We start from the raw sequence: 24,931 nt of genomic DNA, 5'->3' as shown, positions 1-24,931 counted from the left end.
GCAGTTGTTTCTCTGACAGGGAGCCACAGGGTTCTGTGCCAAGTTACACTTTCCTGTCCTTGCCTTTTGCAGCTGAGTGTCAGATTGCAGACAACCAGCATGGATTCAGCCTTCCTGTGCTGTGGGTTCTGTGCCACACAGGTTTTAAAATCATCATTTTAAAGTCATATATTTTAGTAAAATAAAAGCAAAAGCTGTAGCACCCAACACTAAAACATGTTGCATGAAATCATTTTAGAATCATGTAACTCATGTAATTAAAAATCTGGAATTTTTGCCTGCTTGGAAGAAGATAGGAGTTATTTTTCTGAAATTAAATTTTAGTTTGCCAAGTTGAATTTCACTTTATATTTACCACATTTATGTCATAAATGTGAGCAGCTTGTATTGCTCATATTCCCCATTAATATAATTATGTAACATTAATATAATCTTGGTGTTTGTCAAGGAATGTAGGCTTTACACTCATATTAACATATTACATGTAATTTGATTAAAATTAGCATCTGGCATAATTGTTTAGGCTTGAAAGAATTATTCAAAGTGAATAATTTAGAGTCCAAACCCTTATTCCCATTTCCTATCTTTAATTACAGCAGAAGAAAAAAAATATATTTTTGCTGTATGGAACACATTTCATAGTTTGTTCAGTTTTTACTTGGAAACACAAGTATTTTGCAAGGACTTTTTGTTCAGAATTAGAAACCTCTCAGCCCTGGGCTCTTGCTGAATGATTGGCCTTGGTTATACTTTGCTCCACCATTAACTATGGCCAGGTAAGTCACATGACATTGTTGCTCAAATGCTCATAAACAATTTTCAGCATTGTTTATGAGCATTTAGATACCCAAACCTTGCCAAAATCCTAGCACTGTCACTGGCTTTTTACTTTTTGAAATATTATTGCAAACAAAATACTTTTATGATTCCATAAAATGAGTAAAAAATATAATGGCTTCCATCAAAATAAATCTTCCAATTGTATTCATATTAATTCTGATTACAGTAATTTCACGACCATAAGGCGCACTGGACTATAAGGCGCACCCCCTGGGAGTCGGCAAAATTGGCAACTTTGTAGATCAGATAAGGTGCACCGGACTATAGGGCGCACTTATTTTTGCAGTGAGGCTCTGCCCCCAGCTCCCCCTGCGCACTTGCTGGCCGAGGCCCCGCCCTAACCCAGCAGCCATTGGCCCCCGGGCCCGCCTGTACCTGGCAGGGGCGGTGCTGCGGGCCCCCAGGCCTGCCTTTACCTGGCGGGGCCGGAGCATGGCCACCGCCCCTCCATATCCCCTCCACGGGGCCGGGGGGTGCCTCTGGAGGGGCAGCTCTGCCTCCACAGGGCCGGGTCGTGCCTGCCACTCCGCCCCGCCTCCACCTGGCAGCCATGGCCCTGCCGGCTTCCCCTGTGGCTCGCAGCTCTCACTTCCGGGCAGGCAAATTTTTTGAACTTTGTCCATCAGATAAGGCGCACCGGACTACAAGGCGCACTTCCGGGTTTGGGGGAAAAATTTAGGCAAAAGGGTGCGCCTTATAGTCGTGAAATTACTGTATATTTATTTCAAGTATTCTGTAGCTCAGATGTTAGCTGCCTTTAAACACTAAGCAGAAAGGTTTATTGCAAGCATCATCATTTGAAGTAGCCAGCCCTGTTTTCCTCCAAAATTTTGAAACTTTGGATTCTAGATTTTTATCTGTCTGTGATTCTTTCAGGAAAAAACCCACTGATTATTAGACTCACTTGCTTTGTGATTAGCTCTTATTTCACTTAAGTTTAAGACTTGTTTTACCTAAAGCATAAGATTCCAGTTTGGACAAAAAATGTAAATATGAAAGTCTTGAGGAACTCCTGTGGTGGTGAGTAAAGACTCCTTATTTCTATTAACAGGACTGTCATACTGAATGTTACTGTGGGCAACTTCTCTTCCTGGGAAGGCTGAGAAGTCAATAGGTGTTATCCCAGCAGACAGGAGTACCAGGCTCTTTCTCTGGATGTTTTCAAGTGTCCTTGCAAATCCCTGCAGGAAAGGAAGGGCCATATCTCATGTCACCTGCCAGTGGCTGTGGGAGAGCTGGTGCTATCTGAGCCTGCTGCAACCGAGGTACCTGGCAGGGTCAGTGTGCCAGATAGAACTTCAGCACTGCAGGCTGGCTCCAAAGGGTGAGCTGCCTCCCAGGCCTCATCTCTGTGCAGGGGCTACTCCTGGGAGAGTCAAGGGAATTCTGACGCCAGAAGTGCCACTATGACTAGCTGGAAACTGAAAACAAAACTGTGATCCTTTTCAAGCTAAGATTGCCTCTGTCTTGATGCCTTCATCTTATGCACCTGTTGTTCCCCCATGCTGGTGCTGGTTTGATCACAGCTTGGACTCGGTGATGTCACTGAGTGACTCCAAGAACTTTGCTGAGATTCCTTTCTTCCTGAGCTTCCTTTCCTCTTGCTGCCATTGACATTTTTTATTTAGGCAGCCAGCTCTTGCTTGGATTACTCATGCCAGTAATCCCTGGGCTAACAGTGGGATAATTAAAGAAAATTTAATTTATCTCAACAGGGGGGTCAGATTTTAAGATAGAAGATGGCATCTGCTCTGAGCAGTAAAATTGATTCCTCTTAGTTTAGAGACAATACTTATAGAACCTGATATTTTAAAATATGAGTTGACTGTGTTCCCAAAGCTTTTTGCCACTGAAGTTGAGTGCTTTACGACATGAAAAAAAGAAGGCTTGCACCAAAGGTATATTATTTCCATAATTTTAAATCTTAGTCCTTAATTCCATAGGTACTTTGAGCATCAAATATTTGCAGGCTGGCAATCAAAAACTGTGAGGTCATGAGTTATCCCAGTGTCCAACCAGCAAATCACACAACAGCTTCACTGTAAGAGCAGTGGGAAAATCCCACCGTATCCTTGAGTTCTGTCAGGGCTCTCATGCTCAAGTCTGACATGGATTTAGCAATGTCTTCATCTGTGAAACAACAGCATGAGGCTTTCAGATTATTTTGTACTACAGAATGTAAGCTTTTGCCACATTTTTACTCTTTAGCCTAATATTGATCCTTGTAACAATCTCTCCTAAAGGGCAGTAAATTGGATGAGAACATAGAATTTAGCCCATGCCAAGGACTAAGTTTTATGACAGGATGTGTCATGTACTAAAATACATAATTAAGAAATGCCATGACTATTTTTATCAGCTGATCTTTCTCTTAATTTCCAGTCCCATTGCTCTCACTTTTCGTCTCTTCTGATTGTACATTCTTTGTGTAGTAAAGCATCTCTTTCTATACTTCTGGAAAATGCTTAACATTTTTTGGTATTTTTGTCATATATATATATTTTTTTTTTACAGAAACTCAAAAAATAATGCCTACAGTGCAAACTACTTATAAAGAGTGATGAAGCCTGAGATATGCTGCTCATCTTCTTTTTGAAAGTCTTTTGAAAACAGCAAAATGTAAGATCTTAGTCAGTGGAAAGATTCCTCATTACTTAAGCAGTCTTCTCAAGCACTAGCTGAGCTTTGTAGATGTACCAGACCATTCTTGAAAACAGATGATTTTGGATTGACTATGGACTACCAAGGTTATCCTTAAAAATTACCTTTTACATTAAAAGGACAAGTATGAATAATGTTGCTGAGACACATGTATAAGAGACAAACAAGGAGATTTTCTTATGTGTGAATCAGTGTTACCTCCAGTGTTCACATGGGTGTGCTTTGAAACCAGCACAGTTGTTTGGCCTTAGATGCCACTTTGGGTAGCATTGCAAATTATGAGTTTTATGGAGAAGCTCATAATCATTATGCACTTTGGGTATCAGAGTGAATTACACAAGTGAGGAGATGCTACTGCTCTAACTAGCAGGATTTTGGTAAATGCTGATGCTAACCCAGCTGTGCAGCCCTGCTGACAAGACTATTAAATCGCTGTTATTTCAGCATCTAGTTTTAAGTGAAGTTTAGGACATTGAGATTTGTAAATCTAAGTTCCCTCCACAGCTCATGTAGGCACTTTGAGAGCATCTTAATTAAATGCTGGAAGTTGGTGTCACCTGAGTTGGAAGGAAAAAAAAGAGTGTGATTTTTCTGGATCAGCAAGGACTTTAAATCTCTGAGTTTGGATTAGCTCTCATAGAAAGCCATGAAAATTAGCTTGCCAAAGTCTAAGAGCCATAATATTCAGAGGATATTTTGAGAACACCTCCCTAAAAGCACAGCTGGGAATTGAGTTTGGGGTAGGACACCCTTTTACTGTTCTGCTGCATAGTTTGTATGCCAGGTAAGGGTCTGCACAGGTTCCTACTGAGATCAATGAGAGTCTTCAATCCAATAGACTAGGGCTAGGATCTAGAAGAAAATAAGCTCTATTTTCTGTCTATTCTATAAGCATACAATGGCAAGAATCAAAAAGAATTAAATTTTCTTGGCAGTTCACCTCATTTCAGATAAAAAAAGTTGATCTAACTATTTCCATTTTGAGAAACAGCAAACAAGAAGACACTGTATGAAAGGATTTCCTTTGTAGGAATATAGTAGTCAAAATTTTGCATGCTCATTGGTTATGTTAGCAGGCTGGTATTAGGGCATAGGAGAGATTAAATGTTCAGCTTTGTTATGTATTTCTTGCATGGCCTTGGCCAGTCATTCCATCTTATAGTTCTCTAGCTATGAAATAGAGAGTAATAAACTTGCTCCATCATCCAGGGAGATGTAGCATGAACAAATTAAAGATGATGAGTCATTCATGAGGAGAGAAACCATTGATGTTTGTAAAGTAAAGACAAAAGATTGGAAGTTCGGGTGTGAAAGAAAGGAGATTATAATTTACAGTAATTTCACGACTATAAGGCGCACCCTTTTGATTAAAATTTTCGCCCCAACCCAGAAGTGCACCTTATAGTCCGGTGCGCCTTATATGTGGGCAAAAGTTCGGAAATTTGCCAACCCGGAAGTGTGAGCCGCGAGCCGTGGGGGGAGCTGGCGGGGCCACGGGAGCCGGGTGGAGGTGAGTCCAGGGGCCCGCGGTGCCACGGCAGCTGAGTGCAGGGGGGCCCGGGGGCCCGCAACTGCCAGGTGCACGGGGGCCCGCGGCGCCACAGCTGCTGGGTACAGGCGAGCCCGGGGGCCGGCGGAGCCGTGGCCCCTGGGTACAACGAGCCTGAGTGGAGGCAGAGCCGTGGCTGCTGGGTGCAGGGGGTCGGCAGAGCCGTGGCTCCTGGGTACAGATGAGCCCGGGGTCCGGCGGAGCCGTGGCTGTTGGGTACAGGAGGGCCCGCGGCACCGCCCCTGCCAGGTACAGGCGGGCCCGGGGCCAATGGCTGCCAGGTTGAGGCGGGGCCTCGGCCAGCAACCGCACGGGGTGAGCTGGGGGCAGAGCTTCACTGCAAAAAAAAAGTGCACCTTATAGTCTGGTGCGCCTTATATGATCTACAAAGTTGCGAAATTTGCCGACTCCCGGGGGGTGCACCTTATAGTCCGGTGCACTTTATGGTCCTGAAATTACTGTAATCAGAGGTGAAAGACTGAAGAGAGAGAGAATGGGTGATTGTTGAAGGCCAAACACTGTCCAAAGGGATAAGTGATGCATACCATTAGAAGAACTATTGCTAAACATCATAACATCATTTGTGGAAGTCTTAAGGCAAAGGTGATCCCTAGTACTGCAGAAGAAAACAGTACCCTGCGAGGCGAGGAGCAACAGGGTCACTTATTTGGGGTTTTTTTGGTGGTATTTCAACTGTATGTTCTTTGGAATAGGACTTTGTAATGATAAATTATTAAATCATCTGTTGCTGGACCAAAATGCACATTAAGAAATGATAAGCAGTCCCCAGCTGCCTTTCCCAGCTGAAGGGAAGGTTGACTTGTCAGACACTGCTGCACACTGATCTACAGGCCTGCAAGGCTTTGGCATATAAAGTCTTTTCCTCTGAAAAATTGTCATGTGTGGCAGCTTTTATGTGCAGTATCATGTGTCTCCTCCCTGGGGCAGAAAACACAACAGGAGAGGGGAGAAGTTTGTGTTTCAGTGTACCACAACAAGTAAGATGGTAGATTGCCAGCTCTTTATTTGCATAGGAAACCACTCCTCAGGTGCACTCAGGACGCAGCTGAGGAGAACATCCTCTTGTCACTCCCAGGGCAGCTGTCCCATCCCTTCTGCACCTGAGTGCCCACCCTGGTCTTCCTTCCCCCCAGCAGTTCTGCAGGTGGGAGGGAGGAGAGGCTGGACTGTTGCTGCCATGAACCCCAAGAAGTTTTGCGTGCAGATTCCTGCCTGGAGCTTTGTCAGTGGCTATGAAATATTCTGGTTTAACAAGGTAGTAAAATAAATGTGCAGTTGCACTCTGGTTCCTAACAGGGCTGCCACATGCTACGTTGTGCACAGACTGCCAGGCTGTTGGATCAGCAAGCAGAGCACCATCCTGCCACAGCCTGCATCCTGCAGCCAGTAACCCTTCTGGAGCCCACAGGAGTGTGAGAACAACACAAGAGCAGAGTTCAGGTAAAATAAAGAGACTTCAGTGTTCCAGTGCAATTAAAAACTCTTCATAGTCACAAATGCACTTGGTCACATTCCTTCACAGTTCTGTTTTTCTGTTCAGTTTCCTTCCCTAAGCAGAAAGGAGTGCAGCTGACTTGGTAGAGATGACTCTTGCTGCTGTTTTGAATTGTGGAGCACTTCACTCCCTCCTCCCTGAGCCTCTGGACAGCAAGATCTGCTTTGGGATGGAAGAATAGCACCCTCAAGAGTTGACAGCACTGCTTCAGGGAGTCATAGCGTGCAGCACACATCCTTCCTCCCTTAGTTAAATCAGCTCCCTGGATCACAGAACTTAAGCAACAAGTTTTCTCTTTAATATTTGAAATATTTGGTATCAATCACTGTTGATATGAATGTGGAAATAAGTATTTGTGCTTGTTTGGGGATGATCTGATGACATTTTATTTGCCTGCAAACGCGGAGGGAAAATAAAAAGACAAAGATATGTCTTTTTGATAAGGCTGGGAACTTCATTTTATACTATATTAAAATAATTTCAACAGGAGTTGAGATTTCTGTGTAAAAATAGAAGACTTAAAAGTTCTTAACTTAGATAAAAGTGGTCTATGTGAAAAAAAAAAAAAAAACAAACCAAAACTGAGCAAACCAGTCCTTAAATTGTGGGGACTTGTTCGTTAATTACAGTAATTAGGAATGGAATCTGATCCTAAACGTTCTGATTTACTTTAATTTTTTTTTTAATATGTAGTTAGGCCTTAATTTCAGAATGATTATAAAATGTGAGTGTTTTAAAGACTAGAGAGCTGTAAGTATTGTTATTAAATCGCAAACTTAGTGATACACTTCTGCTTACACTTTTTTAGTTATCCTTCTGCTGTTTCATACAGCACTGACTTTTTATTTTAAATGTTCATGGCCTATTCCTGTTTCTGCTGTCTTCAGAGTCAGACAAGGCCTCTTGAAAACTCTGAGCATAAACTGCTTACCAGCTTTTATTCTAGATGATATTTCTCCTGTCAGGCAGTAAGTCCAGCTCAGTGTTTGTCCCCTTCCTGGAAATGGGGTGAGTAGAACAAGCTCGATTTGGACAGTTGGGTGCAGTCAGGGACATTTTACTCTCCACTCTGAAACACCTAAAACTCACTCTTGTCACAGACTTGAGGCTTTTCTTCTGTACCAGTACTTTGTTAAGAGTTCCTATGAGTGTTTTTGTGGCTTAGACAGTGCAGCAGCTCCCAGTGGAAGCAGCCCTGTGAGGCACTGCTACGGCACTGAAACCAAGACATATCATTTTAGAAAATACTGACTGCACGTAAAAACAATTTAGGATTTTTTTTTTAATTGATAGTGAAAATTATACTCTGTTATCTGTAAATTAATGTTTCCCTGCTGTAATTACAGAATACATTCTCCTGAGAGGACACTGGAGTGTGCCAACTGACTCTGCTGGCCTTGCATTTGCTCATGAAACAAAAGTTCACACCTGCATTGTGTGAAACCAAAACATGGGGGTTTGGTGCATTGCCATTTTTGCTTCGTGTTCCTTTGTCAGTGATTTTTAGTTGCAAGAAATCTGTCAAACCCTTTCTGAGGAATTTACTGTCACAAGTTTCTGCTTTACTAAAACACTCAGAACTAAGAATTTAATCTTTTCTTTCTCCAGACATCCTTGTGTTTGATTCATTTTCCCTGCAGATCTTTCTGTAGCAATTTGAAGCCTGCAGCTAACTCCAGTGGGCTTGGCTTGTCGTTTCAAAGGGACTTTCAGGACCAGGAGAGCCAAATGCCCGTGCACTGCCCAAGGTGCACCTGGGTGCTGTGCAATCTGGGATAGACACATCTGTTCTGCGTACTGCGAGTGATGAGAGTTAGAGGAACTCTGTGCATCCTCACCCCGCCGAGCTGAAGCTGGGCACGGAGGCTCCTGGCGAGGCTGCGGCCTGCACACGGGAGCCACAGAAGGCGCACCCTGGGGACGGGAATTGGTGCCTGGGACACGCGGCTCCGTTCCAGTCCCGCACTTGGGGAACATTGATGGCCTTCAAAACCCCCAGAGAACGGAGGCTGTGCCGGGGCCGGGCACACACCGTGTGCAGTACAGGGACACCTGGGCACTGCAGCGCTGCGCTAGAGGCTCCGGGCCCAGCTGCGCCCGCGGCTATCCCGGCTCAGGACCGAGATCGCTGAGAGTGCGTTTGGGGAAATCCATCATTAAATCTACCTGCTCGATTCGTGCGGGGAATAAATGCCCGTAGGTGACCCGGCTCGGGCTGTTCCGTGCAGACGGGGCACCGGGCTCGGCACCGGCGGTACCCGGCGGGGCGCCCCGGCCGATCGCCTCAGAGCAGCGGAGCCGGGGCAGGGTCGCCATCCCGGGCAGGTCCTGGCGGCGCTCGGGGCCGGGTTCCGCGGGTACCCGCGGAGAAGCTGGGCCGCGGTGGAAGCGGCGCGGGCGGCTGCTCGGAGCCCGACGGCTACAGAGCTCTGCCGGCAGGCAACCACCGCCGGGGAGGCAGCGCCTCGGGTCCCAAACCCGACGGGGCGACTGACCAAATATTAGTAAGTATGAGCGGATGGTGAACTTTGAGACTGTCTGCGGAACGCGGCCGGGGAGCGCTGCGCCGAAGCTGTCGGCGGAAATGAACCGGCCGCGTTCGGCCGCTCTGCCCCGCCGAGCGGCCCCGGCAACGCGGGCGCAAAGTCCCCGCGCCGTTCCCCCGGGCCTCTTATCAGCGCAGAACTTCCTCGGCCGGAGTCACCCGGCGCTCAGCGCCCGCCGGGTTCGGGGCGGCGGCGGCAGACAGGGGAAGGGGGGCCCGAGGAGTGCGGGGCGCGCTCCCCGCGGTGCGGCGGCTCCCGGGAGCGGCGGCGGGGCGGCTGTGACTGGCCAGGGCACTGGGACCCGGCTGCGCGGCGGTCAAAGGTTCCCAGCAGGAGGTTGGACACTAGAGGGCGATCCCCGGCCCTGCTGCGGGCTGTATATATACGGCAGCAGGACCGCGGCAGCCCACTAGCAACAGGGCAAGCAGCGAGCGGAGTGGAGCGGAGCGGGGCTGGGCCGGGGGACGGGCTCCAGGAGCACCGAGCCGTGCCGTGCAGCACCGTGCCGCGAGATTGTTAGAGCCGCTGCCGCTGCCGTCCCGTTCGAAACCTGGATTGCAGGAGCCCTTCACCATGCCCGGCAGACTGTAGTTGCTTCATGGAGCAAGCCAATTTCTACGAGGTCGATTCCCGGCCCCCGATGAGCAGCGGCCAGCACCACCAGCTCCAGACTCCCCTGCCCGGCAGCACCTACAGCTACAGAGAGGCTCCCTCGGCGGCGGCACCTGCTGCGGGCGGCGCGGAGCTCGGCGACATCTGCGAGAACGAGAACTCCATCGACATCAGCGCCTACATCGACCCAGCCGCCTTCAACGACGAGTTCCTGGCCGACCTCTTCCAGCACAGCAAGCAGCAGGAGAAAGCCAAGGCCATCCTGGCCGGGGATTTCGACTTCCACACCATGCACGGGGCGGGCGCCGCCGCCTCGGCGCCGGGGCACCAGCCGCAGCACCACCAGCAGCCGCTCTTCGGCTGCGTGGCCGGCTACATGGACGGCAAGCTGGACCCCCTGTACGAGCGCATCGCCGCGCCGGGCTTGCGGCCGCTGGTAATCAAGCAGGAGCCCCGCGAGGAGGAGGAGGTGAAGTCGGCGGCCCTGTCGGCCCTCTATCCCCATCACGCCCCGCAGCAGCACCCGTCCCACCTCCAGTACCAGATCGCCCACTGCGCCCAGACCACCATGCACCTCCAGCCCGGGCAGCCCACGCCGCCCCCCACGCCCGTGCCCAGCCCGCACCATCCGCACCACCCGCACCCTCCCGGCGGCCTGCCCCCCGCGGGCACCCTCAAGATGCTGCCCTCGGACCACCGGAGCAAATCGAAAAAGACAGTGGACAAGAACAGCAACGAGTACCGGGTGCGCCGGGAGCGCAACAACATCGCGGTGCGCAAGAGCCGGGACAAGGCCAAGCAGCGCAACGTGGAGACGCAGCAGAAGGTGCTGGAGCTCACCACCGACAACGAGCGGCTGCGCAAGCGGGTGGAGCAGCTCACCCGGGAGCTGGAGACTCTGCGGGGCATCTTCAGGCAGCTGCCCGAGAGCTCGCTGGTGAAGGCCATGGGAAGCTGCGCCTAGCGCCGCTCCGGGACCGGCCGGGCTGTCCTGCCCGCGCACAGATACTCTGTACCGGCGAGCGCGGCGTGCCGGGGGGAGGGGAACGGGGGGTTGTTTTGGTTTTGTTTTGTTTCGTTTGTTTTTTATCAATCCACGACCTATACAAGAAGCCAGGCAGCTCTAGTATTAGAAGGTTTGTGCCTTAGAGATGACACACGAGTAAGCTGAAAACATGGTTGGTTTTTTAAGGAGAAAGGCAAGGGGAAGAAAGAATTAAAAGACCACGTGTCTACACAGGGTAAATAACAGTAATAATAATAATGATAATAATAACAACAGTAATAAAGCACACATAGCAACCCAGATGTGCCTTAAAAGCTGGCTGCAGGAGCTCTGGGGCTTACTATGCCCTCCAGCCTTGCAGGGTGCGAGGAGAGGGAATGAGGGACGTGCAAGCTTGAGGGTTGGGGTGTCTGGGGTGTCCTGGCAGACCCCTTCCAGCTGGCCTGCAGTGCAGCAGGCAGGAGCAGCTCTGGGAAAGTCAGCGGTGACAAGAGGACTTGAGGCTGCGGGATGTGCAGCACTGGACGCCTGTTAGGAGCACTGAGGTGTGGGGCAGCCTCCAGACTGGTGCCAGGACTGTCACAGCCTGGCTGGGCTGCCTCTGCCGAGCCCTGGCCCCTGCTTTGCCTGGGAGGGGGACCAGGGGCCACAACCGCTGCAGTACCGATGGACAGCCTGGGACTGATGGAACAGCAGCTTGCAAGAGTGTGGTGAGCTCTCCTTTGAAAGAAAGAGCAGCAGTGTCTTGTACTGTATGTCACGACGTGGCGAAGCACAAATGAATAAATACCTATTGATGCGGGTATTTAATACGAACTTTCAGTGTATTTTGCTTTATTCCAGAACATTTAGCTCTTCTCCAAGTCTCTGTCCACCCAAACTGTGCCTCATGTAATGTGAAAGCCGTTCTGTGTACACTAGCTAAACTTTACTGCCTTACTTAGATCTTTGCCATCACACAACTTTCTTATCTGGTGACAGAGACTATGCCCTTGTGCTGCAACGTTATTTTATTATTTGTATGGGTGGGTGAGTGTGTGTTGCCTTCTTCACTTTGTCCTGTACTGGCTGCTGCCTCGCGACTCCAAGGCAGGAGTACCTGGAACAGGGCATGGGTTGTGAGGCTGCAGGATGCCTGTAGTGGGGCAAGGAGGCTTGTCCCTGGTGCTGCTGCACCTTTGGACTCTGGAGCTTCTCCCAGAGTAAGAGAAAAATAAACAAATAAACAGGCCCCCTGGGCATTCTGGTAGCCATGCAGAACACTTCTTCCTTGTGTCGTAGCTGCGTAACAGTTTGTCTTGAAGTAAGTCTTGACAAGAGAGAACAAGGTGGATGGAGCTGTTTGAAAGCATGACAGTGAGAGCTGTCAGCGTGTGTATGTGTGTGCAGTGTGTGTGTATGGTATGTATACGTGTATGTATATGCACACACATTGGTGGGGCTTTTTTTTTAATTGGGGCGGGGGAACTGCATATAAAATTTGTCAGAAGTTCTGGTTACCTTCATAAATAAACAGCATATATTCTACCATAACCATCCGCCTCTCTGCTTGTTTCCAGTCCTTCTCCTGTAGCAGGAGTGCAAAAGCTCTCCTCTTCCGCCAGACCAGCATCCAGCTCTCCACTGACTTCTGCATCCCCTGCCAGGGCTGCTGACTGAAATGCGTTAATGGAGTGCAGCTCCCCGGTTTTCGCCCCAGATAAATAAGTACACGGTTGCCTTTAAGAGAACGGCAATTTCCTAAAAGCTTGCAGTGGCAGACGTGTGCCCGTGAGTCACCCCTCGCTTCACCCTTCACCCCGCCGCGGCCGGGCCGGGGGCCTGCGGGTGGGCTGCGGGGGCAGGCGGCCGGGGGGGACGAGGGAGGCGCCGGCTGCCGAGGACGCGCAGCCCGCCCGCTCCCCCGGGCCCGGCCGGCCGGGCAGCCACGGGTCCCGGCGGGGCGCAGGGGGCAAGCCCGGGGAACGGCGGGGCCTGCCGGAAAGAAGCGGCGGCAGGGCCGGGCCCCGCTCGCCGGCAGCACGGCCACTGCCCGTCCCTTCCCGGCCAGACGCTGCCCTCCCCGCCCCCAGGGAGTTTCGCTCCCGCGGGTCGGGCCTAGAGGCACCGCCCCGGGCCCCTCGGAGCCGGCGGGCCGCGGGGCAGGGCACGGGGCAGGCGGGGCTCGGCCGCGGGCCATGGCGGGGAGGTGGCGCGGGAGCGGGCGGCGATGGGGCCGGGAAGGGGCAGCCGTGTGGGGAGGTGGCTCCGCCTGGCCCGTCCCGGAGCTGCCCCGTGGGGGCGGCCGGCCCTGAGGTCCAGTCGGCCCCGCCGTGTGGCGCAGTGCCCGGGCGCCCTGAGGGTCAGCGGGGTCTCGGGGCGTCGCCCGCCCGCCCTTCTCTCCGGCGGGACTTGGTGCCCGGGCGGGCTGAGCCTGCGGCTGGGCTGGGACTGCGCCTCAGGCGTGTAGGGAAAGCTGCCCCAGGCCCTTCAGCAGCACCTGTGCCGACCTTTCCCGTGGAGGAGGATCCACCCGGGAGCTCACTGCTCCATGCTGTGCCCATCGGCTTCACGTTGTGTATGTCCAGCGCGGCACACCACAGCAGAAATTAAACACCCCAGAGAAAGAGAATTGGATCCACAAGTGCGCGGCCATGGGGGGACAGTGGGCTCCCGAAGCTCCTCGGCCTGGTGCGCGTGCAGCCCCCAGTCCTGCCTGGCCCTGTGCTGGACGGGGCAGCTCCGAGGGTTCCGGGGTTCCTGGGGGCCGTGAGGAGGAGGGAGGGGAGGGCTGCTCTTCCAAAATCCAGCGGTGGTGAGTCTGCAAGCACTCGCTGCTTGGGGTGCTGAAAGATGAATGCAAATCGGGATCAAGGATTTCACTTCTCAGTTAAATGTAAGTTGTGGGGTCCAGAGCTAGTAATTTTCCAAGGAGAGAGTTAAGGTCTAGTGGTGCTGGGCAAAAATAATGACTTTTACTTGTGCTTCCTTCCTTCCCCTGCCCTGCAGAGCTATCTGTACACCCGTCGGGTAGGATGTGCCTTACTGAGTAATGCTGTCCAGCGTGTAAAGTGGGGAAATGCTGTTATCATTCGAGCAAAGATTATTGCAGGGTATATGTGGGAGGGACTGTAATCTAGTGGTTAGAGCATGGGAATACAGTCCTGGTTGTTTGAGTTACGTTCTGAACTGTGACTCACCGTGTGTGTGTGTTTGGTTTCAGCAAATCATTTATGGCCTCACAAAGCACATTTTTTTCATTAATTTAAATTAACTGTAGATTAAACTAGTCTTCAGTGGCAGAAGAATCAGCCATTCTGTGATTCAAAAGTAAGATCACCTGTCTACCACATAGGTGTTTCAATAGTTATATAAACACAGAATGCCCTGGAATAGTACGAAGGGTAAATTATTGATATCATAAAAGTGTTTAGAGACACTTGCCTTAAACACAGTGCCAAAGTGAGCAGCGTTCTCTAATCCTAACCCTAACTGTAGGCTGAGCCCTCAACAAGGCCCTCAGTCATGGCTTAGACTAAACAGTTCTCACAGCACAGAGCTTTTTGCAGTCTCAACGTGCTCTTTGCGGACTGTCTCTTGCTTTGGCAGCCCCCTCCCAGCCTTTCCCAGCTGCAGATCTGCATTTTCTCTTCCTTGCGAGCCAAACCCTTAGCCTGGCACACAGCTGAGCCTTCAGAAAGCCCCTAAGTCATTGCCCAGATGAGAAAAATTCTGAAAGTAGCATGTCCAGGAACGTGTGCCTTAGCAGCAGGGTCAAAGCCCGCAGTCCTGCAGTACTCCAGTCTCACACTTGACCCCATGCATTGCCTGTTTCAGCAGTATTTAGGCATGTAATGCACAAGCTGGATGGTGGAAAGGATTTTATGCACCGTCCACTCCAAATATCACAGGACAGTTGGAGCTGGAAGGGACTCGGGGGGTTGTGTGGAGCAGCTCACTCACTCACTCTGTGCTGCTGCAGAGGAAGGCAGGCAGCAGCTGCTGTGCTGTTCTGTGCAGTGCTGTGCAGTCAGTGCTGTGTTATGCAGTACTGTGCTGTGCAGTGTTGTACATCTGTGCTGTGCTGTGTTACGCAGTGCTGTGCTGTGTTATGCAGTGCTGTGCTGTACCATGCCGTGCTGTGCTGTGTTATGCAGTGCTGTGCAGTCAGTGCTGTGCTGTGTTATGCAGTGCTGTGCAGTCAGTGCTGTGTTATGCAGTGCTGTGCTGTGTTATGCAGTGCTGTGCAGTCAGTGCTGTGTTATGCAGTGCTGTGCTGTGTTATTCAGTGCTGTGCTGTGTTATGCCATGCTGTGCTCTGGGCACACCTGGGTAAGCATGACAGGACCATGAGCGGGGACTGTTCTTACACTGGCACTTGCACTCATCCCCCTGCACACAAGCACCCTGGCAGCAAGACTGCCTGACGTGGGCAAAGACTCGATGAGCTCCAGCTCTGGGAGGGTGCTATGGGTGTATGTAATCAGTAACATTTAGCTTCATGGCTTCTGGGTGGTTTTTTGGTTTTCTCACTGAGCACTGCTGCAATGTTGCCAAGCCTCTGCCCGTCCTGCTGCACTAGTGGGACTCTGCAGTCCTTCCTTCTCCACCCCTGCCCCTCAGCAGTGCCAGATGTGGGGCTGGGGACACACAGGGGGTGAGGCAGGGCGCTGGGCACTGACTGAGAGGCTGATCACATGTTGAGGATGAAGGAAGTAGTTGTCTTCTAGCACTGTGTACAGAGTTGAGAGATTGCTCATGACCATGGCAAAGTCCTGCAGCAACTTGGGGGTGGTGAAGGAATGTTATGATTTCTCAGTTGCCTATTTTTTATTGCTGTGACAAGAGAATTGCCCCTGAGGAGCTTTCCTCATCTACCTGCTTCAGGAGTTTGGAGGAAAGGGACAAATTTCTACACTGCGGTGGGGCAGTGAGAGATATTTTGCTGGTAGGAGAAAGCAGGTATTTTGGCTTACTGATTTGGATTTTTTGATTGAATTGGCTTTGACCCAATTCAGTGGTGAAAAGAATGGCAAATGTCTGAGTAAAGGGTGGAGAAACAGGCCCACTGCCCGCTCTTGGTATAATGAAGTAAAAAATTACGTTTTATGTTTTTGGGTTTGTCTTTTTTCCCCTCTAATGAAATACGTTTATACACATGGAATTGCATACAAACACCACACAAGTACCAGTGTTACACTGTGGTTTGCTGTATCATACATAAAATGCATACTGCATTTTAAAACCAAGACTTAGTAACAATAAGCACATCACAAGAAACTCTGAAAAAACCAGAAAGTCTGCTCAGATATTCCTTCCAGTCCGTATTATATGATTATTATTTTATGGTACTACTACTCAGTTATGGATCCAAAGAAAGAAAACCAGCCCATATCTCAAAGAGTTTTCACCTTTGGTGGAAAATCAGCATATGCTAAGCTGATTGAACACCTGTATATTGAGATTAACCCAGTCTATGTATGTAGCCTGAAATAATAATCAGCTGTTTGGAATACAGGTATTTTTATGTTCTTCCCATTCTTAGATTGCTCCTCAGGTTACCCCTGGTGGAGTGAAGGTAGGATTTTTACACTACCTTTACTGCCAATTGCTTTGCTAGGGACTTCCACAAACTCCCTCTCTATGAAGGAGGAAAGGGCTGATGCCTTTAGGATTACATGGGTATACCTCTTTAATTGGAAGGGAATCCTCACAAAGGGAATCTGATTCATTTACTCTCAGTAAGTGCAATTTTCTTACTTTAACACCATCCTATTTTACTGCAGTATTGCATCTTGCCTCTGAAATTAATAGTCAACCACAGAGAAAGACAGGTCTGGCAGAATGGAAGTTAGGCATTATATTATCCCATGAGTCACATACGTGCAGAGAACCAAACAAGTGTCAGCCAATGGCTTTGAGCCCAAAATGTGTCAAAGAGGAGATGAGTATCTTCATTTGTATTAAGTAGATAGAAGGCTTGTTGCCCTTCCCATTAGACAGGTTGGAGTTCTGCCATTGACTTCACTGGGAGCAGGATTGGGCTCATGTGGTAGAAGCTGGCTCTGGTTACCTGCACTGACTGTATTTTCTGTGTGGCAGGGCAACTTACATTTTAGCAACAGTTCACAGTTCTTAGTCAACAGAGAAATTCGAGACCTCCCCTAGTTTTAGGCATGACTTTATTAGTTTGATGACTTTTACCAAATGTGAGAACGCTCAGTAGAAGGCAGCAATGAATGCTTTTCTGAGTGCAGCTCCACTGACAAGCAGAGAGGAATTAGCACGGAACTTCTTCTGAGAGGGGCTTTGTGATTTTAGTTGTTTACATTTAAAATAAAAAAACACATTTAGGAATTAACCCCTCTTTAGGCATTCAAACCACTTTGGCAAAATAATTTTGAAGTCAGGGAAAACGTTGGTTTGCCTCAAAATGTTTCAGAATTTTCTTGAATACTGTGGAAATTTTGTGTCTCAGTTTTCTTCCTCTGGGTATTCACTCTGCAGCTCCTAATGCATCTGGCTGTAGACTTGCCTCAAGAACCAAATGACTCTTGAACTACTCTTGCAGATTGGATCCACCATATGATTTGTATTCCAGTTCCTCAGGGAGGGGAGACTATGTGAATAACAGTAAGTGCACACAAACCAGCAGCTCTGAGATCAGGGCTGAATGCCAGATCAGCTGTGGTCACTGAGTACCACATACTCTAGCTCTTATACACAAGCTTATAATAATTTCTGTCATATCAATTTTCCTTTCCTACATTGTTGTTTATACATTAGGGTTTAATTTGCTGTGGTGGAACCATGTTCAGTTTGGTGGACTGGGAATGTATCTTCCCTAACTTTCTAAAAGTTATGTTAACATTTTTATTGGTATGTCAGTTGAGTTAAAATGCTGATGACAGAGTCAGGCTGAACTGAATGTTGTTGATTCATAATTGTGCAAATTAGCATTTAGACTTCTCATAATCTAGTATAAAATTTGAAAGGCTATGCACCACTGCTGTTTGCTTCATTCCAGTCAGCAACCTTCCTGTGTTTACTGGAACTCATGTTAAATATCAAAAGAATGGCATTGCCAGAGTTTTCATACCAAACATTTATTGACCTGTCTTATTATTTGTTACAGAATTGGCTTATTCAAATTGTTTCTGGAGGTGAGGGGAATTCTTGTTGACTGGAATAAAACTGGGATTTGACTCCCTGGACTGCAGTTTTAAGAGTAACACTGTGTATTTGGTTTGCTGAGTGAGGAATGTATATAACAACTCCATTGGCAACATTTATTTGAAAAAGTCAGTCTATGATTTCCACAGGATAGCATCAAGTTCTGATTTGAGGTGAACATGTAGGCAATGTAAATAAATAAAGCTCTAGGTATACTGCTTTCTGTTTGCATTGGGAGTAATAACATTTACAGATAGCACATAAAGAATTCTGAATTGATAAAAACAGTCTGAAGGTGGCCTTTGCTAAGGCAAGTTCCAAGTGGGTATTTCATGAGACCCATAGTAGTATCTAGGTCATTATATAATATATGAAGAATGTAATTAATGTTTTTAATTTAATTTATCATGTAATATATTATGTAATGAGATTACCAAGTGCTTTAGGAAATGTGATTATTTAGCTATCAGTAGTATAACTAACTTCTGTTACCTAATTTATGATCAGCTTAGAATTTTAAACAGTGGCAGATATTTCTTGACATGACTGATGTTCATCATGACTTTTGTTCAGTAGCTGCATGTATTCCTCAGTGTTTGAATTATCCCTGCAAGAGCTCATGAGCAGCCAGCTAAAAGAGTTTTCATGTATTCATTTAGTAGAGTGAAATTTGCTCTTTCCCTTTCAGTAGCTGATAGAAGAAGATTCTAAGTAATGAAAACATTTGGGGGCTCACGTGGGCAGTATGTGTATTTGTATTTTGTGCCCATGAAATGTTATCCAGCCAAAGCCTGGGCATGTTTGTGTGCTTAGTGATGGCAGGTGGGGTGTAGGTGTGCTGAGCCTACTTTATTTTTTTAGCCTTCATGCTATATAACATACTCTTTGTTTATTTAGAAAAGCATATTTTTGCCCCAGACGGAGTTATTTCCCATGACAAGCGGAGTGCTCTTGCTGGAGGACTCCTGGATATTGTGAGATGTAAGAACAACATGAAAAGTTGCAGAAAATTTTTGGAAATACATAGGAATCCTTCCCTCCATTTCTTTCATCAACAAGAGTCCCACCCATAATTCCAGTGTGATGGTAGAGCAGAGTAAGGTAATTCAAGTTTGGAGTAGGTTCACATCCTGAGCACTGCTTTATGATGCACAATATGGATGGTATCTTCCTAGAGAGGAGGAAGAGTGTTTTTTTCCTCCAGACATTAAACACATCAGACTGGCTAGAAGCTATCACATTAGCTGTCTCATAACTCAAGACTGGAAAACAGGCTTTTATGGAATATTTATCAGTAAAAGTGGGCTTGTTTTTACAGGGCTTCAAATGCAAAAGTTCCCTGTGATATTGCCATTTTGGCAAACCTGTCCCAAAGTCACTGTGAATCCCAAGGACAGCATTTGCATGGCTGTGTGTGTATGGGGCAGCTAATTAGTTATATTGTTGCAGTTCATATGAAAATTATTCTTACAGGCCAAAAATCTGGCACATTGTCACATACAAATTGAGCTGTTGTTTACATCTATGTAAGCTTTTCTGATTTGTACACACAAAAACAAGTTTTCAAGGAAATCTTGCATTAAAATGCAGGTCAAAAGATCAAAATATTTTCAAGCCAAGTTTTATTTTCTGGAAATCAAAATGTATAGGCTTACTAGAGTTCTTCTAAAATAAGCCTTATGTATTTCATGGGTGACTGCATTAGTAGAGCCTATAATCTGTTGGCAGTTATTACTTATAGACCTTTGTAATTTCAGTAATTTTATGTAGCAATAAATGGCTCATAGGCAGCTCCCTCTTCTTTTCCAAAGTAATAATGCTGACTGTAGAATCGAGGAGAGGAGAGGAGAGGAGAGGAGAGGAGAGGAGAGGAGAGGAGAGGAGAGGAGAGGAGAGGAGAGGAGAGGAGAGGAGAGGAGAGGAGAGGAGAGGAGAGGATGATAAATGAGATTTTTTTTTCCCCCAAGTTTTTGTCTCATTCCTTTAGCTTAGTGCACTTGAGCTAGGTATTGTTTTTTTTGCCTATGTTCATGATTTTTAATAAAAAACCATCTTTTTCTCAGTCCAGGGAAACATGATTTGCCTTGAAAACTGTGATCACATCCTATGTTGGTGATGTTGCTGAATATCACCTTGCATAGCAAGGTAGAGCTGATGCCTGTGAGTCAGTGCAGAGGTACCTGCACTGCTGCACGTGCCCAAGGAGTCTCCAGGAGAGTCAGTGTTCATTCAGTTTGTGTCCTGCATGGAAAAATTCACCTGAAAGCCCAGTATTTCCAAGGCAGTTCTTGTTTAGCAGTGTACAGGGGTCACTGGGAGTCAGAGGATGGGGGAAGTGTGCCAGACACCATCCAGGGGTATAGGGAGGGAGTAACAAGCCCAGACTACCTTAACTGTGAAAGAGTGACTCAGCTGTTTCTTCAAAGTTTTGAGTTTCAGCAGAATATTTTCCCACTATGCTAACAGCTTTTCCACCCACGTATTGTATATGTGGCTTTGTGCCACAGAGATATTTTTAGGATTATGAAGCCTAGTGTAAAATTATAAAGTTAGGTGTGAAAAAAAAGGTGCCTTCGGTGCCTTCTGGACCCTAAAACATAGAGATTGTGTGCAGAGTTTAGGGAGTAGGCATGCCTTTGAAAAATCCAGGGTGTGCAGGAGGTGTATTCCCATCTGTCATTTATCTAGTTTTATTTATTCATCAGAACCTAGGCAATTAATGTTTTCAGACAACCTATATCAACAGAAATAGAATTACTGAAAAAATCACCCCAAAGTTATGGCGCTGATTTTATCATGGGGTATAGTCATTCACATAGTTGGTATATACTGTCTATTTTTGCCCTGTAACTGTATGGCATTCCCAAACTGTCATGCAGGGACAATAAGAGAGATGCAAAGGAAATTAAGCCTAATAAAATAAAAAGGGTTTCTTAATCTGTCAAGTGTATTGCAATATTGAATGAATTACTCTACTCAGCTGAAGACGAAATTGGATGGAGTGCGCTTGTAATATTATTCCAGCACATTGAACCATTACATGCAAATCCATCCAGTCTGCTTTGAGCAAGTAATTTGTGAGTTCTTTATGCAAGACTGTAACTCTTGCTGTCATTCTGTGACTGCTGCATGAATCAGGCATGAGAGGGCAGATGGAGGTGGAGGACAGTTAGGCACTGGGGTTGTGTTTGGTCATTTATGTCTTCAAGCGACATAGCTGTGGAATCCAAAGTTTTGCTCTATTGTCACAAATTTTTTTCATGCCAGAAATGCTGATTCAGCAGCAAAATCCTCTATCAAGGGCCTCACCACATCATGGGACTGAAGAAGAAAAAGAACAGAAATCCAGGGGAAGTCATGCTGGTGACCAGTAACCACCAGCCAGTGGCAGATCATGTTGTAAAGCAGGCAGGGCTATGGCTTCTTTTGGCTCTGTGTCAATTGAAGGAGCAGTAATTCATGTGTGATGTCTGCATAACTCCTCAGTTTTCAATGATGTTTGAATTTTGGGGTTTGGGATTGTGTTTTCTTTTGGTCCTTTATGAAGTTACTTCCAAAGAAAAGCTATAATACAAAATGACAGCATATATTAAGCATAAAAGCATCACTGTCCCCTGGGAGATGTCGGAAAAGACAACGCAGAACCACTGGCACCCCATCCACTGTCAGAAGTGCCCACTGGCATGTCAACAAACCTCTGAGATCATTGCTGGACACATTGAAGAGAACCAAAAGGACAAGTGACTTTGTCCCTGGCTAGCAGGAGGACACCAAACAGGGAAAATCTTGCCCTTTGTTTCACCCTCAGGTTGCAAACAGGTGAGAAAATACATCCTTCCAACACCTTGCACTGGATGTTGATCATATTTTTCCTGTGTCACAGTAGGGCAGCTTGGTTTCATACAGTAGTTTTCAGAGGAAGGGGAACAGTCCTGCTCCATAGCTGGAGCCCAGGCTTGGCACAGTTTGTCTCTCTAGGCTGAGTTTGGAGATTTGTGAGGCTGAAGTGAGTGAGGCTCAGTGGATGTGCCATGGGAACCAAAGCAAGCAGAAGGTTTGCAGGAGGCTTGCGTGGATCTCTGTAGGGTTGAAGCTCACAAGTTTCCTATGGTACTAAAAAAAACCAACAAACCAGTGTCTCTGGAAAAGAAATCTGTCTGTGTCTTGAGGCAACTGTAGGCACCTTAAGCCAGCACCTGATTCACCAGCAATAGTTACCTTCAAGGCATTTCAGCTGGCAGACACTGGTCCCAGGTGCTCTAGGCCATAAGGGCTGTTTTCCAGTTTAATCTACATTTAAAGTGGCCCCTTACTGCAGTCTGCTGAGTTCTGACATTCCTGAGCTGTCCTAATAGGGTTATGCAGTCTTATTGGCTAGAGTTTTCCACTCCAAGTGCCATAGGTTAGGTTCCTAAATCCAGATTCAGATTCCTTAATGTGACTGACAAATCCCACATGAGACAGTGGGAATTGGTCATGGTCTTGGACAACAAGCCAGGCCATTAGGTGCATCAACAAAGTCTGGCTGCAGGCATGCAGATTGTCAGATGTGGGCCATCATAGGAATGGATTGAGCCCAGACTGAAAACAGGTATCCCCAAAGGTCAGGGAGGTTCAAGTGCAGGGCTGTGCCCCAGTGTACCTGTTTGTGAGACGAAACTTCGTAGCACGGTGACTGTATGAACTGTGATGCAATGCACAGGGTGCCTTTGGAAGGACAGCTTTTCAAGCAGATATTTCCCTTCCTGTCATGGCTGCTTTTTTATCCAGAATGCTGATATGTAGGTAGGAGGCAAGGTTAATACAAGTGGTAGTTTTTTTAGAAATTTGGAAATAGAGTGCATTCAGAATCTAGCAAGTGGCAGAGAGCAGCAGCATGCCTGTTGCTTTCCTTGGCTTCCTGTCTGTGCTACTTCTCCACCCGTGATCTAGCACTGCATATTTTTACTCTACTACCTTCTTCTGCTATTTCTATTTGTAGCGCCCTGCTAGACTTGTATCCAAGCCAATCCAAAATTATTCTGAAACTCCCTGTGCTAGCAGCAACATGAAAGCAGAACCCTGCAGTGGCTTCAGCAGCTATAGCAGGGTTTAACTAAAGTTAAGAGTGCTGTCAGTCACTCCAGCCTTTACACTGGAAATGGAAATAACATCTGCCAAGAGAAACAGCTTGCAAAAATTGGGTCACATTGCGTTTTTTTATGGGATTACCAACCAGCACTTGCAGCTGATGCCCTTTTATTGCTTTGTTTTATATGGAAAATTCATTTTCTTGTTATTGTTATTGCAAGATAACAGATAAGGCCATGAAGGTACACTGTGCTTTCACACAGATGAGGTAGAACTTAGTACAGTGTAAAGATTGCTGTGCTGCAGTATGAAAGTGTCAGTCATTTTTTCTCCTATTTTCTGTAAGGGCGGAGGAAAGAAATTTTCAAAGTGTACTGTCCCACCAAAAGACAAAAATGTAGAAGAGCCAAACAAATTCCCATAGAACATGTCCATTCACTAACCAAAACCCTATAAATCTTCAGTGAACCACATCCTTTCATCCAAAGAGCTTAGATGAAAGACTAGCCCCTGGTGCTGATGGTTCACCCCGTCCCCTGAGCTGTAAGAGGAGTGCAAGTCAGAGTGTGGAGGGCTCAGTGTCCAAAGAGGAGCTGCCACTGTCTCCAGTCTCAAGAGCCAGACCCTGGTGCCAAAAGCAGCATTGTTGTGCCAATGCTTCCTAGCCCAGGGACAGGGAGAGGACAGCAGGCCAGGCTGCTACATGGGCTGAAGGGATCCTAGTCCAGATGAGTGGATGCTCCCAAGAAATGGAGCAGCAATGCTACAATGACATAGCACTTTCTCCCTCTTGTTGTCCCTGTTCAAGTAAGGACTGCTTTCAGACCTAACCTAGAACAATTAAGGCATCTCTCTCCCAGACACCAAGTGTGGTATGTGAGGGCAGACTGAAAATACATGTGTTTCTGAAATCCTCTACTCTCCCATCCCTGCCATTCCATCAGAGCACAGAAACCTCACTCAGCACGTAGTGCTTGAGTCCTGTAAACACTCTGATGGCATGCATCTCCCCAAGGGCAGTGCTCTTGGAGATAAGAGTAGTGTTCCTTCCTTCTGGTTGATGTCTAAGTCACTGTCTTTTGTTTTAGAGCATTCACTGAGGAAGTGGGAGACCTGAGTTCAATGCCTTCCTCAATCTGAGAGTGTTTGTCTCTCACTTCCCATAGACTGTCTAACTGCCAGCTGATCAGCTATTCTGGGTGAAGGTGAAACCATGCTCTCCACTAATGGGCTGGTTGTTCTCCCTGTCCCACTGGTGGGCAGCTTCTGTTTGAAGTGGAGGGATGAGAGCTCCCTGGTTTGAGGAGCCTCAGGCTTCATTTGGTGTTCTCAGAGCTGGTTTACAAAGACCCCATCCCTTAGGGCATTCAGAGAAGAGGCATCTCATGTCTGGATGCCCGTGGCGGATAGTGTAAAGTGCATCTCCTTGGAGATGCTATTCTGGCCAGGTGTGGAAGCATAAATCTTGAATGTGAGCCAAGGAGAGACCACAGAGTACAGGCACATTAGTGCAAGACCTCTGTGACTCTGGACTTCAGTGCCTGAGTACTGCTAAAGTCTAGCTCTATGCACTTGAGTCCTTTATTGGTAGTAACTCCTTAAACCTAGTCCACATTTGGCTATTTCATGTGGACAGATCAGTCAAGGATCTTTACTGCCACTCTGATAAACATTTTCAAGGTTTATTAAATATATTCCATGACATTCTTTTGTGGAGATGGTAATTTGACAGTCATCATGTGAGAAACCAAGAGTTTGCCATCTGGCCTGGCAAGACTTTTTTCCTCCTTACTACTAATTAAACTGAGGTTATTGCAAAATTTTATTATGATGGTTTTGATTTGTCCTGTGATAATGCTGGGGCTAATACTGAGGTATGCAAACCACCTTCCATACTGGTGATCTTAATGGGAGGTGCAGCTGAGTAGCACCTCTTTGGATTCTGGTGTCAGCTCTAATAACAAAGTTTCAGGACAAAA

The 24,931-nt window shown here is 47.3% G+C and overlaps 1 protein-coding gene across 1 annotated transcript; it reads left to right on the top strand.

Moving 5' to 3' along the window:
* The first annotated feature begins 9,381 nt into the window (after positions 1-9,381).
* Positions 9,382-12,074, top strand: CEBPA (CCAAT enhancer binding protein alpha). The gene has a single exon (XM_033070179.1). It carries the CDS (start codon positions 9,711-9,713, stop codon positions 10,686-10,688), a length of 978 nt encoding a protein of 325 aa, XP_032926070.1. The 5' UTR covers positions 9,382-9,710; the 3' UTR covers positions 10,689-12,074.
* Positions 12,075-24,931: the final 12,857 nt, after the last annotated feature.

This window comes from Catharus ustulatus, chromosome 11 (assembly GCF_009819885.2).
Source record: "Catharus ustulatus isolate bCatUst1 chromosome 11, bCatUst1.pri.v2, whole genome shotgun sequence".
Classification (NCBI taxonomy): Eukaryota; Metazoa; Chordata; class Aves; order Passeriformes; family Turdidae; genus Catharus; species Catharus ustulatus.
Note: the sequence above shows the minus strand (reverse complement) of the source record. Positions and strands in the feature narration are given on the sequence as shown.